General features: G+C 42.9%; 1 protein-coding gene across 5 annotated transcripts in view; it reads left to right on the top strand.

The window, feature by feature from the left end:
* Window positions 1-17,869, top strand: part of dock4b (dedicator of cytokinesis 4b) — a 278,704-nt gene that overhangs the window by 79,720 nt on the left and 181,115 nt on the right. For 3 of the 5 annotated variants that reach the window (XM_060903186.1, XM_060903184.1, XM_060903189.1), the window contains exons 2-6: window positions 282-365; window positions 13,384-13,424; window positions 13,620-13,675; window positions 15,722-15,818; window positions 16,522-16,670. In XM_060903186.1, the coding sequence (XP_060759169.1) occupies window positions 282-365; window positions 13,384-13,424; window positions 13,620-13,675; window positions 15,722-15,818; window positions 16,522-16,670 (427 nt within the window). Of the gene's footprint in view, window positions 1-281; window positions 366-13,383; window positions 13,425-13,619; window positions 13,676-15,721; window positions 15,819-16,521; window positions 16,679-17,869 lie in introns of those variants that run through there. The other 2 variants (XM_060903185.1, XM_060903188.1) reach the window with 2 other exon arrangements.

The following is a 17,869-nucleotide window of genomic DNA, read 5'->3' as shown; positions in this document are numbered from 1 at the left end:
ACTGCAAACAGGAACTCCGTCTGACCCTGTGCATAGAGTACTCCTGTTCCCACCGAGCTCAGCTCTTCAGTGTAAACTGCCTGGCCTATTTAACGGTACGGAGATCGCTGCAGACTCGCCGACTTTGCCCACATGGGCCCAGCAGCACACGTAGCTTATTGTGCATCACTGCAGCTGGGTTACTGAGTTTATAGGAACCTACTTTTTTTTCCATAGATGAGTGGACTGATTTATGAGCTGTTTGTTTACCCTCCCTGCCTGTGTCTGTTTTTGTATTGCAGTGCTGGCCAGTTTTCGGGGGACGATACAACACGGCTTGCCTCTGGAGATTGGTGACACAGTGCAGATCCTGGAGAAATGTGAAGGTACCACAATGCTTTAGACCTGCTAGAGCTCCGCTGTATCCACTGGTACATCAAGGGAGCAGTGCTTAAGCTGACGTGATACTATCCAACGTCTTAAAAAGCAGTTTGTTTTTTGCACAGACTGACTGTGTTAGGCCCAATCCCAATTCTAATTTCTACCCCTACCCCTCCGCCTTCCCCTCCGCCTTCCCCTTGGCCCTTCCCCTTGAAACTGAGCTACAAGGGATAGGGCTTGAAATTCAACCCTTACGTATTGGGATAGCCCTTCAACGATCGCATACGTCATCGCGTACCTCCGTCAGCGTTTACGTTAGCAAAACGCGACGCGTCATTGGCTGCGACCAGCCGCTACAGTCAGAGCCAGAGGCAGAAATCTCTGCTGGCAGGGTGTGATTTGTTAACTAACACCACTGAATGGGATATCTTTGGCGCTTCGTGCACCACATCCGACAGAATGAGGTGTCAGAACACTCATGTAAACAATAAAAGCGAGAATAACAGAACAAAACGTACGCAGTAAAGCAACCGAAAACAATACTCACTCCCAAAGCTTTTTAGCAGCAGCTTGGATTTCAGAAATCGCTGCTCATTCTCAGCTCGAAAGCGAATCAAGCGGCGTGTTTCCTCTGGATAACAACTTAAAACACGTAAATAATGGAGAAAATACATTTATGACAATCTTTCGCCGCGGGAACCGCCATCTTTCTGAAATCCGCATGAAATCTCGCTGAAATCCACATGGCATTGTGGGAAATCACTCAAACCCCTTCGTTCGGAGTCTGCTCCAGGAAAATCTCCGTTTGGAGGGGTACAGAAGCCCTACGCCTTCCCCTACCCCTCCGCGTTAACTGGGATTGGGATACCCCTACCCCTTCACGTGAACGCGCAAAATGGAGGGGAAGGGCTAAGGGGTTGGTCCAAGGGGTGAAATGGGATTCGGCCTTAGACATGAGAAAACGCGTCACATTGTGAAACTGACATTTTTTGTCATATACTTCTGAAACTACTTGCTTTCCTGAACTGAAATGTTTCTTTTTTTTCTCTCTGTCTCTTTTTTTTTTTTTTTGCATGCATGCATACATCTCTTCCACCTCGTAATTAAAATTCTGGTTACACCCAGAAGTGAAAAGGGGGAAATTTGCATTGAAAGTTTTCATTCCAACTCCACTGAAACACACCCTGCCTTCCTGTACGTTTAATACAATCGTGAAAAAAAAGCACACCCTCTTTCAAGTCTAGGTTTTAAGTGTCAGGACATAATAATCTCATCTCATCTCATTATCTCTAGCCGCTTTATTCTGTTCTACAGGGTCACAGGCAAGCTGGAGCCTATCCCAGCTGACTACGGGCGAAAGGCAGGGTACACCCTGGACAAGTCGCCAGGTCATCACAGGGCTGACACATAGACACAGACAACCATTCACACTCACATTCACACCTACGGTCAATTTAGAGTCACCAGTTAACCTAACCTGCATGTCTTTGGACTGTGGAGGAAACCGGAGCACCCGGAGGAAACCCACGGGGAGAACATGCAAACTCCACACAGAAAGGCCCTCGCCGGCCACGGGGCTCGAACCCGGACCTTCTTGCTGTGAGGCGACAGCGCTAACCACTACACCACCGTGCCGCCCGGACATAATAATAATAATAATAATAATAATAAAAATCACCTGGTCCTTACCAGGTCTTAAAATTAGGCAAATACAACCTCAGATGACCAATAACACATGACATATTCACCCTGTCATTATTTATTTAACACAAAGTAAGCCAAAAATGCAGTAGTAGTGTGTGAAAAATTAAGTACACTCTTCCTGCTTCCATAGAAATTATGAAGGCAATTAGCAGCCAGGTGTTGCTGAGCAAATGAATTTGATTAACTGATCATCAGCCAGTGTAGCCACCTCTTAAAAAACAGAAGTTTTGGCAGTTTGCTGGTCTGGAGCACTCAGGTATATGTTAACGCAATGCCAAGAAGGAAAGAAATCAGTAATGATCTTAGAGAAGCAATTGTTGCTGCACATCAATCTGGGAAGGGTTATAAGGCCTTTTCCAAACATTTTGAAATCCATCATTCTACTGTGACAAAGATTATTCAGAAGTGGAAAACATTCAAGACAGTTGCCAGTCTTTCCAAAAGTGGACATCCCAGCAAATTTACTCCAAGGTTAGACCGTGCAATGCTCAGAGAAATTGCAAAAAAACCAAGAACTACATCTGGGACTCTACAGGCCACAGTTAGCATGTTAAATGTTAAAGGAGTTGGCTTATAGCCAACGCTCCTCAACAGATCAGAGGTTTCATGCGAGTCTTCAGTAAAATGTGCAGAGCAGAGGAGAAACCACTTCGTAGGCGGCCAGTGTGTCCATAAATTTCTCGCAAAACGCGTCCAAATCTTTGCTGTTTGAACATTCTTGGGGCATGAATGCAACGTAAATCCACCTTCTGTCGGCCAGCAACATATCTACGTGGCATGGCGATAAATTAGCTCAAAATGGAGGATCGGAGTTGCAGTCAGCCCTGTGCTTTAGTATAGCGGAAATGGCGATGAGACCGATAGACTTCCTGCTGTGACGTTACGGACGTCAAGGTCGTTCACTCAGAGCGCTACACTTCAATCGTAAAAATTACTATATTAGATTTATTGTTGATGCTTAAAACTATTCCTGTGCCATTTGTGAGGTCTCAAGGCATTTTATAAATGAAAGTGAGGCTATGGTTCTGCGTATCTCCTTTAAAGTTCATGACAAACACTGCACAAGTATGGCTTGTTTGGAAGGGCTGCCAGAAGAAAGTCTCTTCTATCCAAAAAGAACATGGCAGCACGACTTAGGTTTGCAGAGATGTATCTGAACAAGCCACAAGCCTTCTGGAACAATGTCCTTTGGACAGATGAGACAAAAGTGGAAATGCTTGGCCATAATGCACAGCGCCATGTTTGGCGAAAACCAAACACAGCATATCAGCACAAACACCTCATACCAACCATGGAGCACGGTGGTGGAGGGGTGATGATTTGGGCTTGTTTTGTAGTCACAGGGCCTGGGCACCTTGCAGTCATTGAGTCAACCATGAACTCCTCTGTTTACCAAAGTATTCTTGAGGCAAATGTGAGGCCATCTGTCCAACAGCTAAAGCTTGGCTGCAGCTGGGTCATGCAACAGGACAACGATCCCAAGCACACCAGCAAATCTACAGCAGAATGGCTGAAAAAGAAAAGAATCAAGGTGTTGGAATGGCCAAGTCAAAGTCCAGACCTCAACCCAATTGAAATGCTGTGGCGGGACCTTAAGAGAGCTGTGCATAAACAAATGCCCTCAAACATGAATGAACTGAAGCAGTGTTGTAAAGAAGAGTGGGCCAAAATTCCTCCACTACGATGTGAGAGACTGATAAAATCATACAGAAAAAGCAATTGCTTCAAGTTATTGCTGTAAAAGGTGGTTCTACAAGGTATTGAATCATGGAGGGTACTTACTTTTTCACACATGGATTCTGCATTTTCACTTAATTTTTGTGAAATAAATAATGACACGGGGCGGCACGGTGGTGTAGTGGTTAGCGCTGTCGCCTCACAGCAAGAAGGTCCTGGGTTCGAGCCCCGGGGCCGGCGAGGGCCTTTCTGTGCGGAGTTTGCATGTTCTCCCCGTGTCCGCGTGGGTTTCCTCCGGGTGCTCCGGTTTCCCCCACAGTCCAAAGACATGCAGGTTAGGTTAACTGGTGACTCTAAATTGACCGTAGGTGTGAATGTGAGTGTGAATGGTTGTCTGTGTCTATGTGTCAGCCCTGTGATGACCTGGCGACTTGTCCAGGGTGTACCCCGCCTTTCACCCGTAGTCAGCTGGGATAGGCTCCAGCTTGCCTGCGACCCTGTAGAACAGGATAAAGCGTCTAGAGATAATGAGATGAGATGAGATGAGATAATGACATGGTGGAATCTGTTGTGTGTTGCTTTATACCTGAGGTTAGATTTACATAATTTTAGGACCTGGTAAGAATCAGATGATTTTTTGTTATGCCTTGATTGGTAAAACCATGTAACTGGAAGAGGGTGTACTTTCTTTTTCACATGACTGTACATTACTTATGTATTAAAAAAGTAAAATAAATTTAAAAAGAAGTTAAACGTTAAATGCTTATGTATTTAAAAAATAACAACGTCACCACCACACTGTAAAGAATGATCAAAGTACAATAGGAAATGACTTCTCCTTTTGATTATCAGCATCTCTGTCTCATCATCTGAAGTTAAACTCACCCACAGGATTTAAACACCAGTGGGCTCAACAGAAAAGTGTTCGTCTTATCAGTACAGTGCAGGCATTTAGCAGACGCTCTTATCCAGAGTGATGTACAACATGCCCAGAGAGCAGTTATAGGTTAGGTGCCTTGCTCAAGGACACGTCAGCCATTCCTGTTGGCCCAAGGAATTGAACCGGCAACCTTTTGGTCCCAAAACTGCTTCTTTAACCATTAGACCGTGACTTCCCCATATCAGCTGGATATTATCAGCCAGAAATTGCTAGCTTGAATCCTGAGGTTGCCACAGCCATCTGTGGCCGGGAGCTCAAGATAGCAAAATTAGCCTGCGCTGTCAGAGAGGGATGGGTGGCCCCTATCCATCACAGCGATGCTAGCTAAGCAGGGGTGAGCTCATGCGTGCATAGCAGAGGCGATTGCTCTAAGACTACAAAGGAAGCCCAGCTTCCTGTAAAATGTCACAAAAAAGTTTGTCTGTTAAATCTGTACTCACACTACTTATTTTTTTTATATTCAGCGATTATATATTTATATTATTATATTTTGTTATTCCGCTTTACAGCTAGTTCGTTCAGTAGTTATATCTCGCTGGTCGTCATAATCTGATAACGTGATTTTTTTCCCCCATAGAAGCCTGTAGAAGCACAACCCATTGAAAACCCACTGATGCTCAGCATCTCTGTAATTTAATCCTACTTCAGGATATGCTTTGATCTAGGGCTGCTCGATTATGGAAAAAATAATAATCACATTATTTCAGTCAATATTGAAATCACGATTATTCAAACGATTTTTTGAAACAATGCATTTATTCAGCATTTCTCTTTAAAACAAAAAAAACCCCTCTTTGTTATTGATCATTTACGTTCACCTTTCTTTCAAACTGAAAATAAATATAGTCTAGAAAAACTTAAGTTTGCGATGTATTAAACAAAATAAAAATATTCTTTTGACATAAGACAGAGAAAAACAAATGTGCATAGGCTGCATGTCTTTGGCTAAATAATATCCGATGGATGCTGTGAGTGCGTTGTGCCTCTCCGAACTCGTGGCATACGGAGTGGCATTGTAGAGAGTGGCTGAAATGGATGGCTGCATTGTCTTGCTGGTTGTGGCGGCATCGGCTTTATCTTTTCATTTGTTTTTTATTGTTTCGTCGTGAATAACTTTATGGCTCAGTTTCAGGTGGTTGAAGAGGTTTGTAGTGTTGCCAAGAGGCGCAGATACTGCCTTATTGCAAATCTTACACACCATGCGCTTCTGTTCCACGTCGGATTCTTCGAATCCAAAGTGATCCCGTATTACAGACGTTTTTCGTCCCTTTTTGTCGACCAACCGATTCTGCCCGCCTTCTGTCATCTTGCGAGCCTACCTCGCGCCAAACAATTCACAATCTCTCCTCCTTTCAGCTGCGTGAGTGGAGAGCCATAGCGGCACGCACGCTGCTTCCACCGCGTGAGTGTTGTCGGCAAGTCTGCGCATGGGCCCGCGGGAAGGAAATGTATTGCGTGTGCACGTCCCCAACAAATGGCAAAATAATTGTTTCAACTCATATGAATTTTGAGATCGTTTGACACAAAAATCGAAATCGTGATCAAAATTCGATTAATTGCACAGCCCTACTTTGATCTTAGCACAGCTAAGCTAGACATTTATTGGACAGTAAGCTTTTAAAACGTAATTTCCAGACGCCTGGCTTCACTGGGAATCTGTGGAAAGTCGCTGACAGTAAGGCCGGACTGGATGCAGGGCTTGTATGATGATTGGAGGAACTCTCAAATCGCTTTTGAATGTCACGTGACTGATAGCGTTTTAAAATTATACGTCGCATCAGAGGGATTCAAGCTCAGTCCATGCGGTGTGTTAGCGAGTGAAGTTGTGAGACTAGCTGCTGCTCATTCTTGTTTTTTTTTCTAGCATTATACAGTTCCTATTTCCATTTGTATATACTGTAAATAAAATTGTAAATGTAGAGTTTGTGAGTTTGTTACTTGCTTTCCATTTCGGTTCAGTAAAGGCTGTTTATTTTAAACCAGGCGATAGAAGGGAAATCTCGCCAGCTGGCTGTTAGCTGGCTGTTAGCTGTGCTAAATGACCGACGTTGCTAATGTTGTCGACCTGATTTTGGAGAAGAGATTTGATGCTGTTCCTTACGAAGAGAGGCTCAGGATTAAACAACAGGGCAGATGAATGCCCAAGATCAATTTAATTCAGAAGTCAGGGAGACACAATCGGACAGTTCAGCTGTCTTGTTTGACAAAGTAAACTGGTTAACTGGGAGTGCTTTGACCAAAAGAATGTACGGTTGGTCTTGTCTCTTAATGAGACCATCCCAGGGGTGTATTATGTGTTCAAAACTGGGCTTTGGAGATTTGGCCAACTTTGACAGGGCATACAAAAGGCATGAGAAAAGCATGGAACGCTTAAGTTCATGTGCACGCTTAAAGCCAGACGGCCTTTCGATTTCATAAAATCGGTGAAATTTAGTTCCCTCTGAAATTTGCTCATTGTGATATCTGTTTATTTCTGCAATATCTCACAAAAAACAGGCCATTCTGTGGCTGGGAAGTTATTTAATTTGAGGGAATTCCTGAGCAAATAACGTGCATGAAATCACTCGCTTCGTGCAGTCAAGCAGACAGAGGAAGTCCGTGTGCGCATGCGCAGGTTTACCTTTGTCTTCTTCATCTTTTGGGTTTTACAGCAGCCGGCATCCACAGTGTTGCATTACTGCCATCTACAGGTTTACCTTTGACCGTGCGCTGACAGTGACATCATTCTGTCCGTAAATGAACAGCTGATCACACCGAGGTGCTCGCTGACCGCCGATATTTATTAGTTTGGTCCTGCGTTTCTTTTCCTTCACAACATAACGTCTTTTCTTCTCGCTTTCCGTTACTGTAGTCGGTCTTTCACGTTTCATTCGCACACTCACATCCTCCATTTTTCTCTCCTGTTTCAAATTTGTATCCCACAATGCCTTGTGCGAACGGGGAAAGCCCACCATGTGATGCATGGCATAGTATCTTTTATTGCGTCATGGTGAAGCAGGAAAAAATAGCGGAGAATTTAGGGCCACGTGGCCCTAAATTCATTAATTGCTCTATTAAAAAAAATTAATAAAATTGGAAGTCTGTAATTCGAATTCAGTAGCTTTCAGTCCACTCAACAGAAATAACTGGATTCTGGGAAAATTCTTTTTATGACGTACACTTGACAGAGTCAGAGTAGAACATGGTCGAATTCACATATAAATAACAACAAATTGACAAATAATTGACTAATAACAAATTATCAATAATTGATTTTGTTTTGTTTTTTTACATAGGCCTAAAACTGAGCTTCCCCTATTTCAAAGACCACCAGCAGCCACTGGTGTGTAGGTGGATAGTACTTTGCTCAGAGTGTGTCACACCGTCCCTGATGTTGCATGGGCAAGTTCAGAGGAAGTGCGTGATAGGCTCATTCTGCTTGGTTAGTAGGCGTTGTGTGATAAGGGGGAGTTGTCTGTTAGGTGGGAATTGGCCATGACTAAATTAGGGAGACAATCGAAGGGGAAAAACCCACCAGCTTGTTATCTTGACTGATCTCTGATTCAGGTACATCACAGATATCTTGACTATTTGTTGCTTCATTCCCCAGCATGTGTAAGAGAGATTTTTATTCAGCCACAGGTTGAATAAAACCTGCTTATTCATTCAACCGGATTTTCCAGACTGTCACACATGTATACTGTATAGCTGATGGAAGGACACTTCCCATCAGTCACTCACACACTCTGTGTTATCAGTCAATGTCACAAGTTCAAGGCACAAGAAATCAAAAGCATTCGCCGAGCAGACCATAAAATGTCATTTTCGATCTGATACTGATCCAGTGTTTCAGCCTTAAAGGAGAACAGAAGGCAAATTTTTCATTATCAAAATTCTATTTATCTCATTTTTATTAATATCAGAATGCATTTTTGAGAGCTATTTTGTCACTGCTATAGCAAGTTATGAGTGTTTGAAATACGCTATGTAATATATCAGTCCATATGTCAAAGCAGTGGCCTTAAACGAGATTCGTTGAGACCTGTGCAAGATATCGTAGGACGGAAGTAGAACGTACAGCAGAAATCAAAGTGACCAACATCTCCCAGTGTTGTCAATAGATGCGCGCGCCCTCTTTCGAATGCTGATGTAATCAAGCCGGAAGTTTTGTTTGTTTTGATAGCAATCAGGAAAGTTTGAAAAAAGTAGGCAGTAATCGTCATTTAAGCTCGTTTTTGTGCAATATTTTGTTTGGAAAAGAGTTTTCAAAATGGTGGCACTGACACCTGGCTGACACTTGACATTTCGAAGTCTCGCACAAGTCTCGTGAAGATTGCGCGGATAAGTGACGCCTGCCGTGGACCATCCATCCATTATCTGTAGCTGCTTATCCTGTTCTACAGGGTCGCAGGCAAGCTGGAGCCTATCCCAGCTGACTATGGGCGAGAGGCAGGGTCAAAGTCCCTTTGGCGCATAGGGCGGCGCCGATCTCTGTTTCCGTAGCCCTCGGCCTCTTGCCTATTACATAACTAGGGTTACAACGGGGGGCTAGTCCTCTGGTAACCACGAGAGTTTCGCATCTGTATTCCAGCATGCCTTGCCAGACGGCAGTAGGTACCATTTTTATGATGGTATTTGGTATGACCTGACTGTGAGCAGAACTCGCGATCTACCGATTGAGAGGCGGACACGCTAACCACTAGGCCAACTCGTGGTCCGAGAGGCAGGGTACACCCTGGACAAGTCGCCAGGTCATTGCAGGGCTGACACAGAGACAAACAACCATTCACACTCACATTCACACCTACAGTGCCGTGGACCATCTCATCTCATCTCATTATCTCTAGCCGCTTTATCCTGTTCTACAGGGTCGCAGGCAAGCTGGAGCCTATCCCAGCTGACTACGGGCGAAAGGCGGGGTACACCCTGGACAAGTCGCCAGGTCATCACAGGGCTGACACATAGACACAGACAACCATTCACACTCACATTCACACCTACGGTCAATTTAGAGTCACCAGTTAACCTAACCTGCATGTCTTTGGACTGTGGGGGAAACCGGAGCACCCGGAGGAAACCCACGCGGACACGGGGAGAACATGCAAACTCCACACAGAAAGGCCCTCGCCGGCCCCGGGGCTCGAACCCAGGACCTTCTTGCTGTGAGGCGACAGCGCTAACCACTACACCACCGTGCCGCCCCTGCCGTGGACCAAATGAACTAAATTCAACATGGCTATAAACCGAATAGGGCAATAAGTATAATATTTAATTGCAATTAGTTGCCAGTACGAGTCACAATATAAGGTTACTAAAACCGAAAACGTAATTGAATAACACGTTAATTAAGAAATAAAGCAAGTTTAAAAATGACTTCAGTTCCCTTTTAATACTGAGATTTTTTTATTGGATTGGATCAGTACTTTCCTATTTTGTATTATTTTCCTCTATTTTCTACAGTCTTTTTTCAAAGGTATGTGACAATATGTTTTCTGTAGATAACATCACTGGATTCATGTCAATATAATATATTTGTGTTTGATTCAACAACAACAAAAAAACCTCTCACCACCTGAGTCAACGATAATTTGTACGCTTGAAAATTTGTTCCATTCCACTGTCTGCTTTAATGACTGCTTTAATGTGGAGCCTTCTCTCTACTAATTTAATAAACGTCTTAATGACTTGATGGCACATGCCTTAGTTCATCAGTCTTGGTGAAAGCACATGCAGACAGTACCGTAAATCACTCACACACTCATTCACACGCTCTGGTTGGATCTGTTCAAGCTGTTCAGCACTACTTTGTGACCCGATCTCGCCTCCACTGTTCATCCTTGTTTCCTGTTTCCACTCTTTGAAGACGTACTCCTTCAAGCTCACGATGCACACGTCTGACTTCCTGTTTTCGAGTGATAGAAAGCCGGCTGTTGGTTGGACTGCATAACCACTATTACAAGGAAAGGAAATGTCTCACTGTAGATGTGTGTGATATGAGTAACAATGAGGAGAGTCGTAGGCTCACCACGTTGTCGTCATACAAAAAAAAAAAAGCTTTTTGCATAAATGCATTAATTGTTCTGTAAACATGCGTCCATGCATTGTCCTGTTAAATTCAGAATTCAGTCTTAAGTCAAACTTTAAAGACAACCTGAAATCAAAACTGACGTTTTTAAATTGTACAGGACTTCTGTAATTGTCCATCTAAATGCAATGACATTTAACTGCCTGTAAATATCCGATTTTTGATGACATCACTGTGCACACGTGGGCAGAGACTTGTATCATGTTCGCCTGTCTTTTTCCCACACTGATGTACATTTCACATTATCTTTATAACGAAGAGATCCAGGCTTCTGAGACTGACTTTTGTTACTGACTTTATCAAACTGGTGACAGCGAGACTGTTGACTGTGTGTGTGTGTGTGTGTGTGTGTGTGTGTGTGTGTGTGTGTGTGTAATATACACTACCGTTCAAAAGTTTGGGGTCACCCAGACAATTTTGTGTTTTCCATGAAAAGTCACACTTTTATTTACCACCATAAGTTGTAAAATGAATAGAAAATATAGTCAAGACATTTTTCTGGCCATTTTGAGCATTTAATCGACCCCACAAATGTGATGCTCCAGAAACTCAATCTGCTCAAAGGAAGGTCAGTTTTATAGCTTCTCTAAAGAGCTCAACTGTTTTCAGCTGTGCTAACATGATTGTACAAGGGTTTTCTAATCATCCATTAGCCTTCTGAGGCAATGAGCAAACACATTGTACCATTAGAACACTGGAGTGAGAGTTGCTGGAAATGGGCCTCTATACACCTATGGAGATATTGCACCAAAAACCAGACATTTGCAGCTAGAATAGTCATTTACCACATTAGCAATGTATAGAGTGGATTTCTGATTAGTTTAAAGTGATCTTCATTGAAAAGAACAGTGCTTTCCTTTCAAAAATAAGGACATTTCAAAGTGACCCCAAACTTTTGAACGGTAGTGTACTAACTGTTGACCTTGTGCACTTTGTTCATCACTCTGCAGTCAGCAAGTGTACTGGTATCCAGCACAGCCATTAGCACAGTAGCTTCATTGATTAAGAGGACAGTGTCTGTCAAGCCAGAGCCTATACGGTACACACTAATCCACCCAAAGTGCGTTAACTCAGAAGAGCACATACTCATAAATACCTACACTCACCGGCCACTTTAATAGCAACTCGTTCTTGATTCTAAGATTCCTGTTCTTGGCTGGCAGGAGTCAAACCCAACGTGGTCTTCTGCTGTTTCATGCTGAAATGCTTTTCTGCTCACTACGGTTGTAAAGAGTGATTATATGAGTTACTATATCCTTCCTGGCAGCTCGAACCAACCTGACCATTTTCCTTTGACCTCTGTTATCAACAAGGCATTTGTTTCCACCCACAGAACTGTCGCTCAGTCAGTGTTTTTTTGTTTTTCGCACCATTCTGCGTGAACTCTAGAAACTGCTGTGTGTGTGTGTGTGTGTGTGTGTGTGTGTGTGTGTGTGTGTGTGTGTGAGAAACCCCAGGCGATCAGCTGTTTCTGGAAGACTCAAACCAGTCCATCTGGCTCAAACCAACACCCACAGTGCCACAGTGAAAGTCACACTTTGAGATCACAATTTTTCCCATTCGGATGTTTGAAGTGACCGTTAATTAACTGATTTGTATCCACACGATTTGATGCATTGTGCTGCTGCAAAGGGATCGGCTGATTAGATCACAGCATAAAACAGTAGGTGTTCCTAATAAAGTGTCCGGTGAGCGTAATTAGTCAACTTCTGTGACCAATCAGCTTGAAGATATTATAATTAGAGTGAATTATAAACAGTGGTTTTATAAAAGCACTGATGTTGATGACATTGGAAGGTCAAATCCCAGCACTGCCACATCGCTACTGTTGGGCCCTTGAGCAAGGCCCTTAAAGGAACAGTCCACCGTAATTCCATAATGAAATATGCTCTTATCTGAATTGAGACGAGCTGCTCCGTACCTGTCCGAGCTTTGCGCGACCTCCCAGGCAGTCAGACGCGCTGTCACTCCTGTTAGTAATGTAGCTAGGCTCAGCATGGTCAATGGTATTTTTTGGGGCTGTAGTTAGATGCGACCAAACTCTTCCGCGTTTTTCCTGTTTACATAGGTTTATATGACCAGTGATATGAAACAAGTTCAGTTACACAAATTGAAACGTAGCGATTTTCTATGCTATGGAAAGTCCGCACTATAATGACAGGCGTACTAACACCTTCTGCGCGCTTCGACAGCGCATTGATATCTGAGCTCCATATCAATGCGCTGCCGAAGCGCGCAGAAGGTGTTAGTACGCCTGTCATTATAGTGCGGACTTTCCATAGCATAGAAAATCGCTACGTTTCAATTTGTGTAACTGAACTTGTTTCATATCACTGGTCATATAAACCTATGTAAACAGGAAAAACGCGGAAGAGTTTGGTCGCATCTAACTACAGCCCCAAAAAATACCATTGGCCATACTGAGCCTAGCTACATTGCTAACAGGAGTGACAGAGCGTCTGACTGACTGGGAGGTCGCGCAAAGCTCGGACAGGTACGGAGCATCTCGTCTCAATTCAGATAAGAGCATATTTCATTATGGAATTACGGTGGACTGTTCCTTTAACCCTCAAGCCAGTTCAATCGAGGACGTCTGCCAAATGCCATCAATGTAAATGTGACTCTTTTGTCTCTGTAGGCTGGTACAGAGGCTTCGTGCTCAAGAACCCAAATGCCAAGGTAACCCAGAGACAGACACCCGGCTTTTATACAGCCCACCTTTGTCTGACTTGTATTTTCAGATGTCGATGTATTTATCGCAACACTCTCCATTTATAGCTTCTCCTTACACATTTAGGATGGAAACACTGTATTGTGGCCTCTGACCTCATTATTAGCATTGCTCACATGTCTGTCACCTTCTGTCTTTTGCAGGGGATTTTCCCATGCAGCTACATTCATTTGAAAAATGCTCAAATCAAGAACAAGGGGTGAGTAAACTGCATGGTCTCGTTCAGGAAGAAGGAAGTGCTTTTATTAAAGCTGTCTCAGTTCATACTGTTTATGCAAACGAAGGCACTTAAATTTTGCAATAGGCCAAGTCTGTCCCTGTATCTGAAATCACTCACTTGTTCACTACTTCCTACTCCCTATATAGGGAATTACTGTATAGAGGACTATATAGTGAGCTCATTGGTAAAATGAAAAAACGATTTTGGACACTACTCTGCCGCACCGTTATTTACGTCATTACCGTCGCACAATGAAAACGTGCCAAATCAGTCGGCTGGTGGGTTTTCAAAATCATAAACACATGTATTTTTGTGATAAATACACATTATACTGAGCGCATTTCCCACATTACTCAATACAAAGCACTTTGTGTCTGCTGTATCTTTCAGTTCCTTTAAATCAACGCTGAATACTTTTTTCTCTGCTGCTGCATTTTATTAAATCAAATTTGAGGCTTTTGATTAATTCCTCGCTCTGCACTCTAACTTTTTATCTGTCTTACTCTATTTTAGCTTTGTTTATTCTCTTACTATTTTTAATTGTACTTGAATGTCCATTTATAATGTGTTTTTTCATCCGTCCATTCACCCCAACACACTTTTTTTTTTTTCACCTCAACCGCTGTGCATGATGGTATATATTGCTTGGTTAGTGACCGTCGGTTGTACACTACTTTTCACGGTGCATTGTGGGATACTTACCCTGTGTCCGAAATCACTCCCTACTCATGATATAGAGCACTATATAGTGGGGACGCCATTTTGGAGTGCTGTCCGAAACCTTAGTGAGGATTATTTACACCCTATATAGTGCACTCAAAGTATCCCACAATGCATCACGAAAAGTAGCGTACAACCGATGGTCACTAACCAAAGCGATATATCCCATCTTGCATTGTGGTCGCGCTGAAAGAAATCAAATTAAAAGTCTCAAATTTGATTTAATAAAATGCAGCGGCAAAGAAGAAAGTATTCAGCCTTGGTTTAAAAAGAACTGAAAGATGCAGGTACTTTGTATTTATTAATGTAGGAAATGCGCTCAGTATAATATGTATTTATTACAAAAATACATGCATGTATTTATTATTTTGAAAACCCACCAGCCGACTGATCTGGCAGGTTTTAATTGTGCGACGGTAATGACGTAAATACCAGCGCGATGGACTGGTGTCTGAAAGTGTTTTACCAATGAGCTCACTATATAGTCCTCATCTCATCTCATTATCTCTAGCCGCTTTATCCTGTTCTACAGGGTCGCAGGCAAGCTGGAGCCTATCCCAGCTGACTACGGGCGAAAGGCGGGGTACACCCTGGACAAGTCGCCAGGTCATCACAGGGCTGACACATAGACACAGACAACCATTCACACTCACATTCACACCTACGGTCAATTTAGAGTCACCAGTTAACCTAACCTGCATGTCTTTGGACTGTGGGGGAAACCGGAGCACCCAGAGGAAAGCCACGCGGACACGGGGAGAACATGCAAACTCCACACAGAAAGGCCCTCGCCGTCCGCTGGGCTCCAACCCGGATCATCTTGCTGTGAGGCGACAGCGCTAACCACTACACCACCGTGCCGCCCTATATACCCGTAGTCCTCTATATAGTAATTCCCTATATAGTGAGTAGGGAGTAGTGAACGAGTGAGCGATTTCAGACACAGGGTATGAGTCCACTATATAGGGTGTAATAATTCTCACTATACATTCGGACAGCACTACAAAATGGCGAACTCCCTATATAGTGAGTAGTGAGTGATTTTGGATACAGGGTGTGTCTCACTTCAGTAGGTCGGATTCTCCTTCCTGTTTTCTAGTTAGTAAATGTGGGATGTAAGGGGAATGTGCTTGGTGCCACTTAAAAATGTCCACGTTCCAACTTAAACCTTTTCTTCTTATGCTGTAAAAGAAATTCTTCATTTTCCGAGAAAAACATATTTATCCGAGTAAAGTGAACTCAAAGGCACTAATGCAGTGTGATGTGCCCTGTGTGACTGGATGCCGTTTCCACTTTGACCTGCAGGCAGTTTGAGACTGTGGTGCCCACAGAAGATATGGTCATTACAGAGATGACGTCCACATTACGGGAATGGGGCACCATATGGAAGCAGCTTTATGTGGTAAATTGTGTGCTCTGACTTACAACAGATCCTGGGAGAAATGTCTTTCTTTGGAACGTCTTTCTGTAAAATGCTGCCAGTGTAAGAAAGATTTATGATGCAGTCTTTATTATTCACTGAAGGCGAAGTGAATATCGGCGAATAATAACTGAGAAGAAGTCGAGGTTATTATTCACCGATACTGACTGAGCCTGAGGCAGATAATTGTTTTAGTATAAATATACAGGTGATTGTTTAAAAAAATGATTATAATCTTCAAAAGTGGCATGCAAATGTAATAAAAGCGCAAGCAAACGTGTGCCACTTATCTCTGCCGACACACATAAAATACTTTATTTTGAAACAGATAAAATAAATCACGATTCCACCTTACCTTCGAATAGTTTTCGACCGAACTTCGTAGCATCTTTAGTGCTTTTAGAAACAGCATTTTCTTTCATAATTTGTCATTCTTCCTCACGGCGACAAAGCGATTGACAGCCGTTATGCCGAGTCGCTCGAGGTGATTATCGAGAAATAGTCTGAGTTTCTTGACCAATCAGCGTGCGATTTCCTGTAATCGCCTGTGGATTTACACTAAATATATTTGCAACCCATCTGAGCTAAGAGGAAATGGCAGTGAGGATGTGTTTGTAAAGGTAAGACAAATCAGGACTAGATCTCTTTATATGTCACTGAATCTCTGTATTTCTCTTCCCCACAGAAGAATGAGGGAGATCTGTTCCACAGGTTGTGGCATGTGATGAACGAGATCTTGGATCTACGGCGGCAGGTTCTGGTTGGTCACCTGACTCACGACCGCATGAAGGACGTCAAACAACACATCACTGCACGCCTGGACTGGGGAAATGAGTGAGGGAGTCTGTCTCTCTGTCGTTTCACATTCTTTCCTCTTGATCGCTCTCAATTTCTTTTTCTTGGGCTGTCAAATTCAAAAACAGCTTTGTATTCTAATTGATTATAAGGTTTACTGTGTGTATGCGTTTGAATATTAGTGAATCTTAGACAGAACAGACAGTAGCAGGAGCGCTAGACTTAAAGCTAGATGGCCTTTCGAGTTCATAAAATCGGTGAAATTTAGTTCCCTCTGAAATTTGCTCATTGTGATATACGTTTATTTCTGTAATATCTCACAAAAACAACAACAAAAAAACAGGCCATTCTGCGGCTGGGAAGTTATTTAATTTGAGGGAATTCCTGAGCAAATAACGTGCATGAAATCGCTCGCTTCGCGCAGTCAAACAGACAGAGGAAGTCCGTGTGCGCATGCGCAGGTTTATCTTCTTCTTTTGGGTTTTACGGCAGCTGGCATCCACAGTGTTGCATTACTGCCATCTACAGGTTTACCTTTGACCGTGCACTGACAGTGACATCATTCTGTCGCTTAACGAACAGCTGATCACACCGAGGTGCTCGCTGACGACTGATATTTATTAGTTTGGACCTGCGTTTCCTTTCCTTCACAACATAACATCTTTTCTTCTCGCTTTCTGTTACTGTAGTCGGTCGTTCACATTTCATTCGCGTCCTCCATTGCTCTCTCCTGTTTCAAATTTGCATCCCACAATGCCTTGAGTGAACGGGGAAAGCCCACCACGTGATGCATGATGTAGTATCTTGTATTGCGTCATGGTGAAGCAGGAAAAAATAGCGGAGAATTTAGGGCCACCTGACCCTAAATTCATTAATTGATCTATTAAAAAAAATAATAATAAATTTGGAAGTGTGTGATTCGAATTCAGTAGCTTTCAGTCCATTAAACAAAAATAATTGGGTGTCAGGGAAAATAAATTTTATGACCTACACTTGAAAAACCTGAAAGGCAGTCTACTTTTAAGCAATATCACATGAGCAAGAATGTGGTTATCCTGAACATTGGCATGACTGGGATTTGACCATACGCGATCCAGTATAATTATACAATTGCAAGTGTGATATTGCTTTCACGTTAATATTGAACGTATTTTTGATAGACTTAATGTGACTAAAAATGCAACCCGTAGAATAATCATGGACATTCAAATACTACTCAAATAATGACATTTGTTCTG

This window comes from Neoarius graeffei, chromosome 21 (assembly GCF_027579695.1).
Source record: "Neoarius graeffei isolate fNeoGra1 chromosome 21, fNeoGra1.pri, whole genome shotgun sequence".
In the NCBI taxonomy this organism is placed as follows: Eukaryota; Metazoa; Chordata; class Actinopteri; order Siluriformes; family Ariidae; genus Neoarius; species Neoarius graeffei.
The sequence above is the reverse complement of the archived record's forward strand: the minus strand, read 5'-3'. Positions and strand labels throughout refer to the sequence as shown.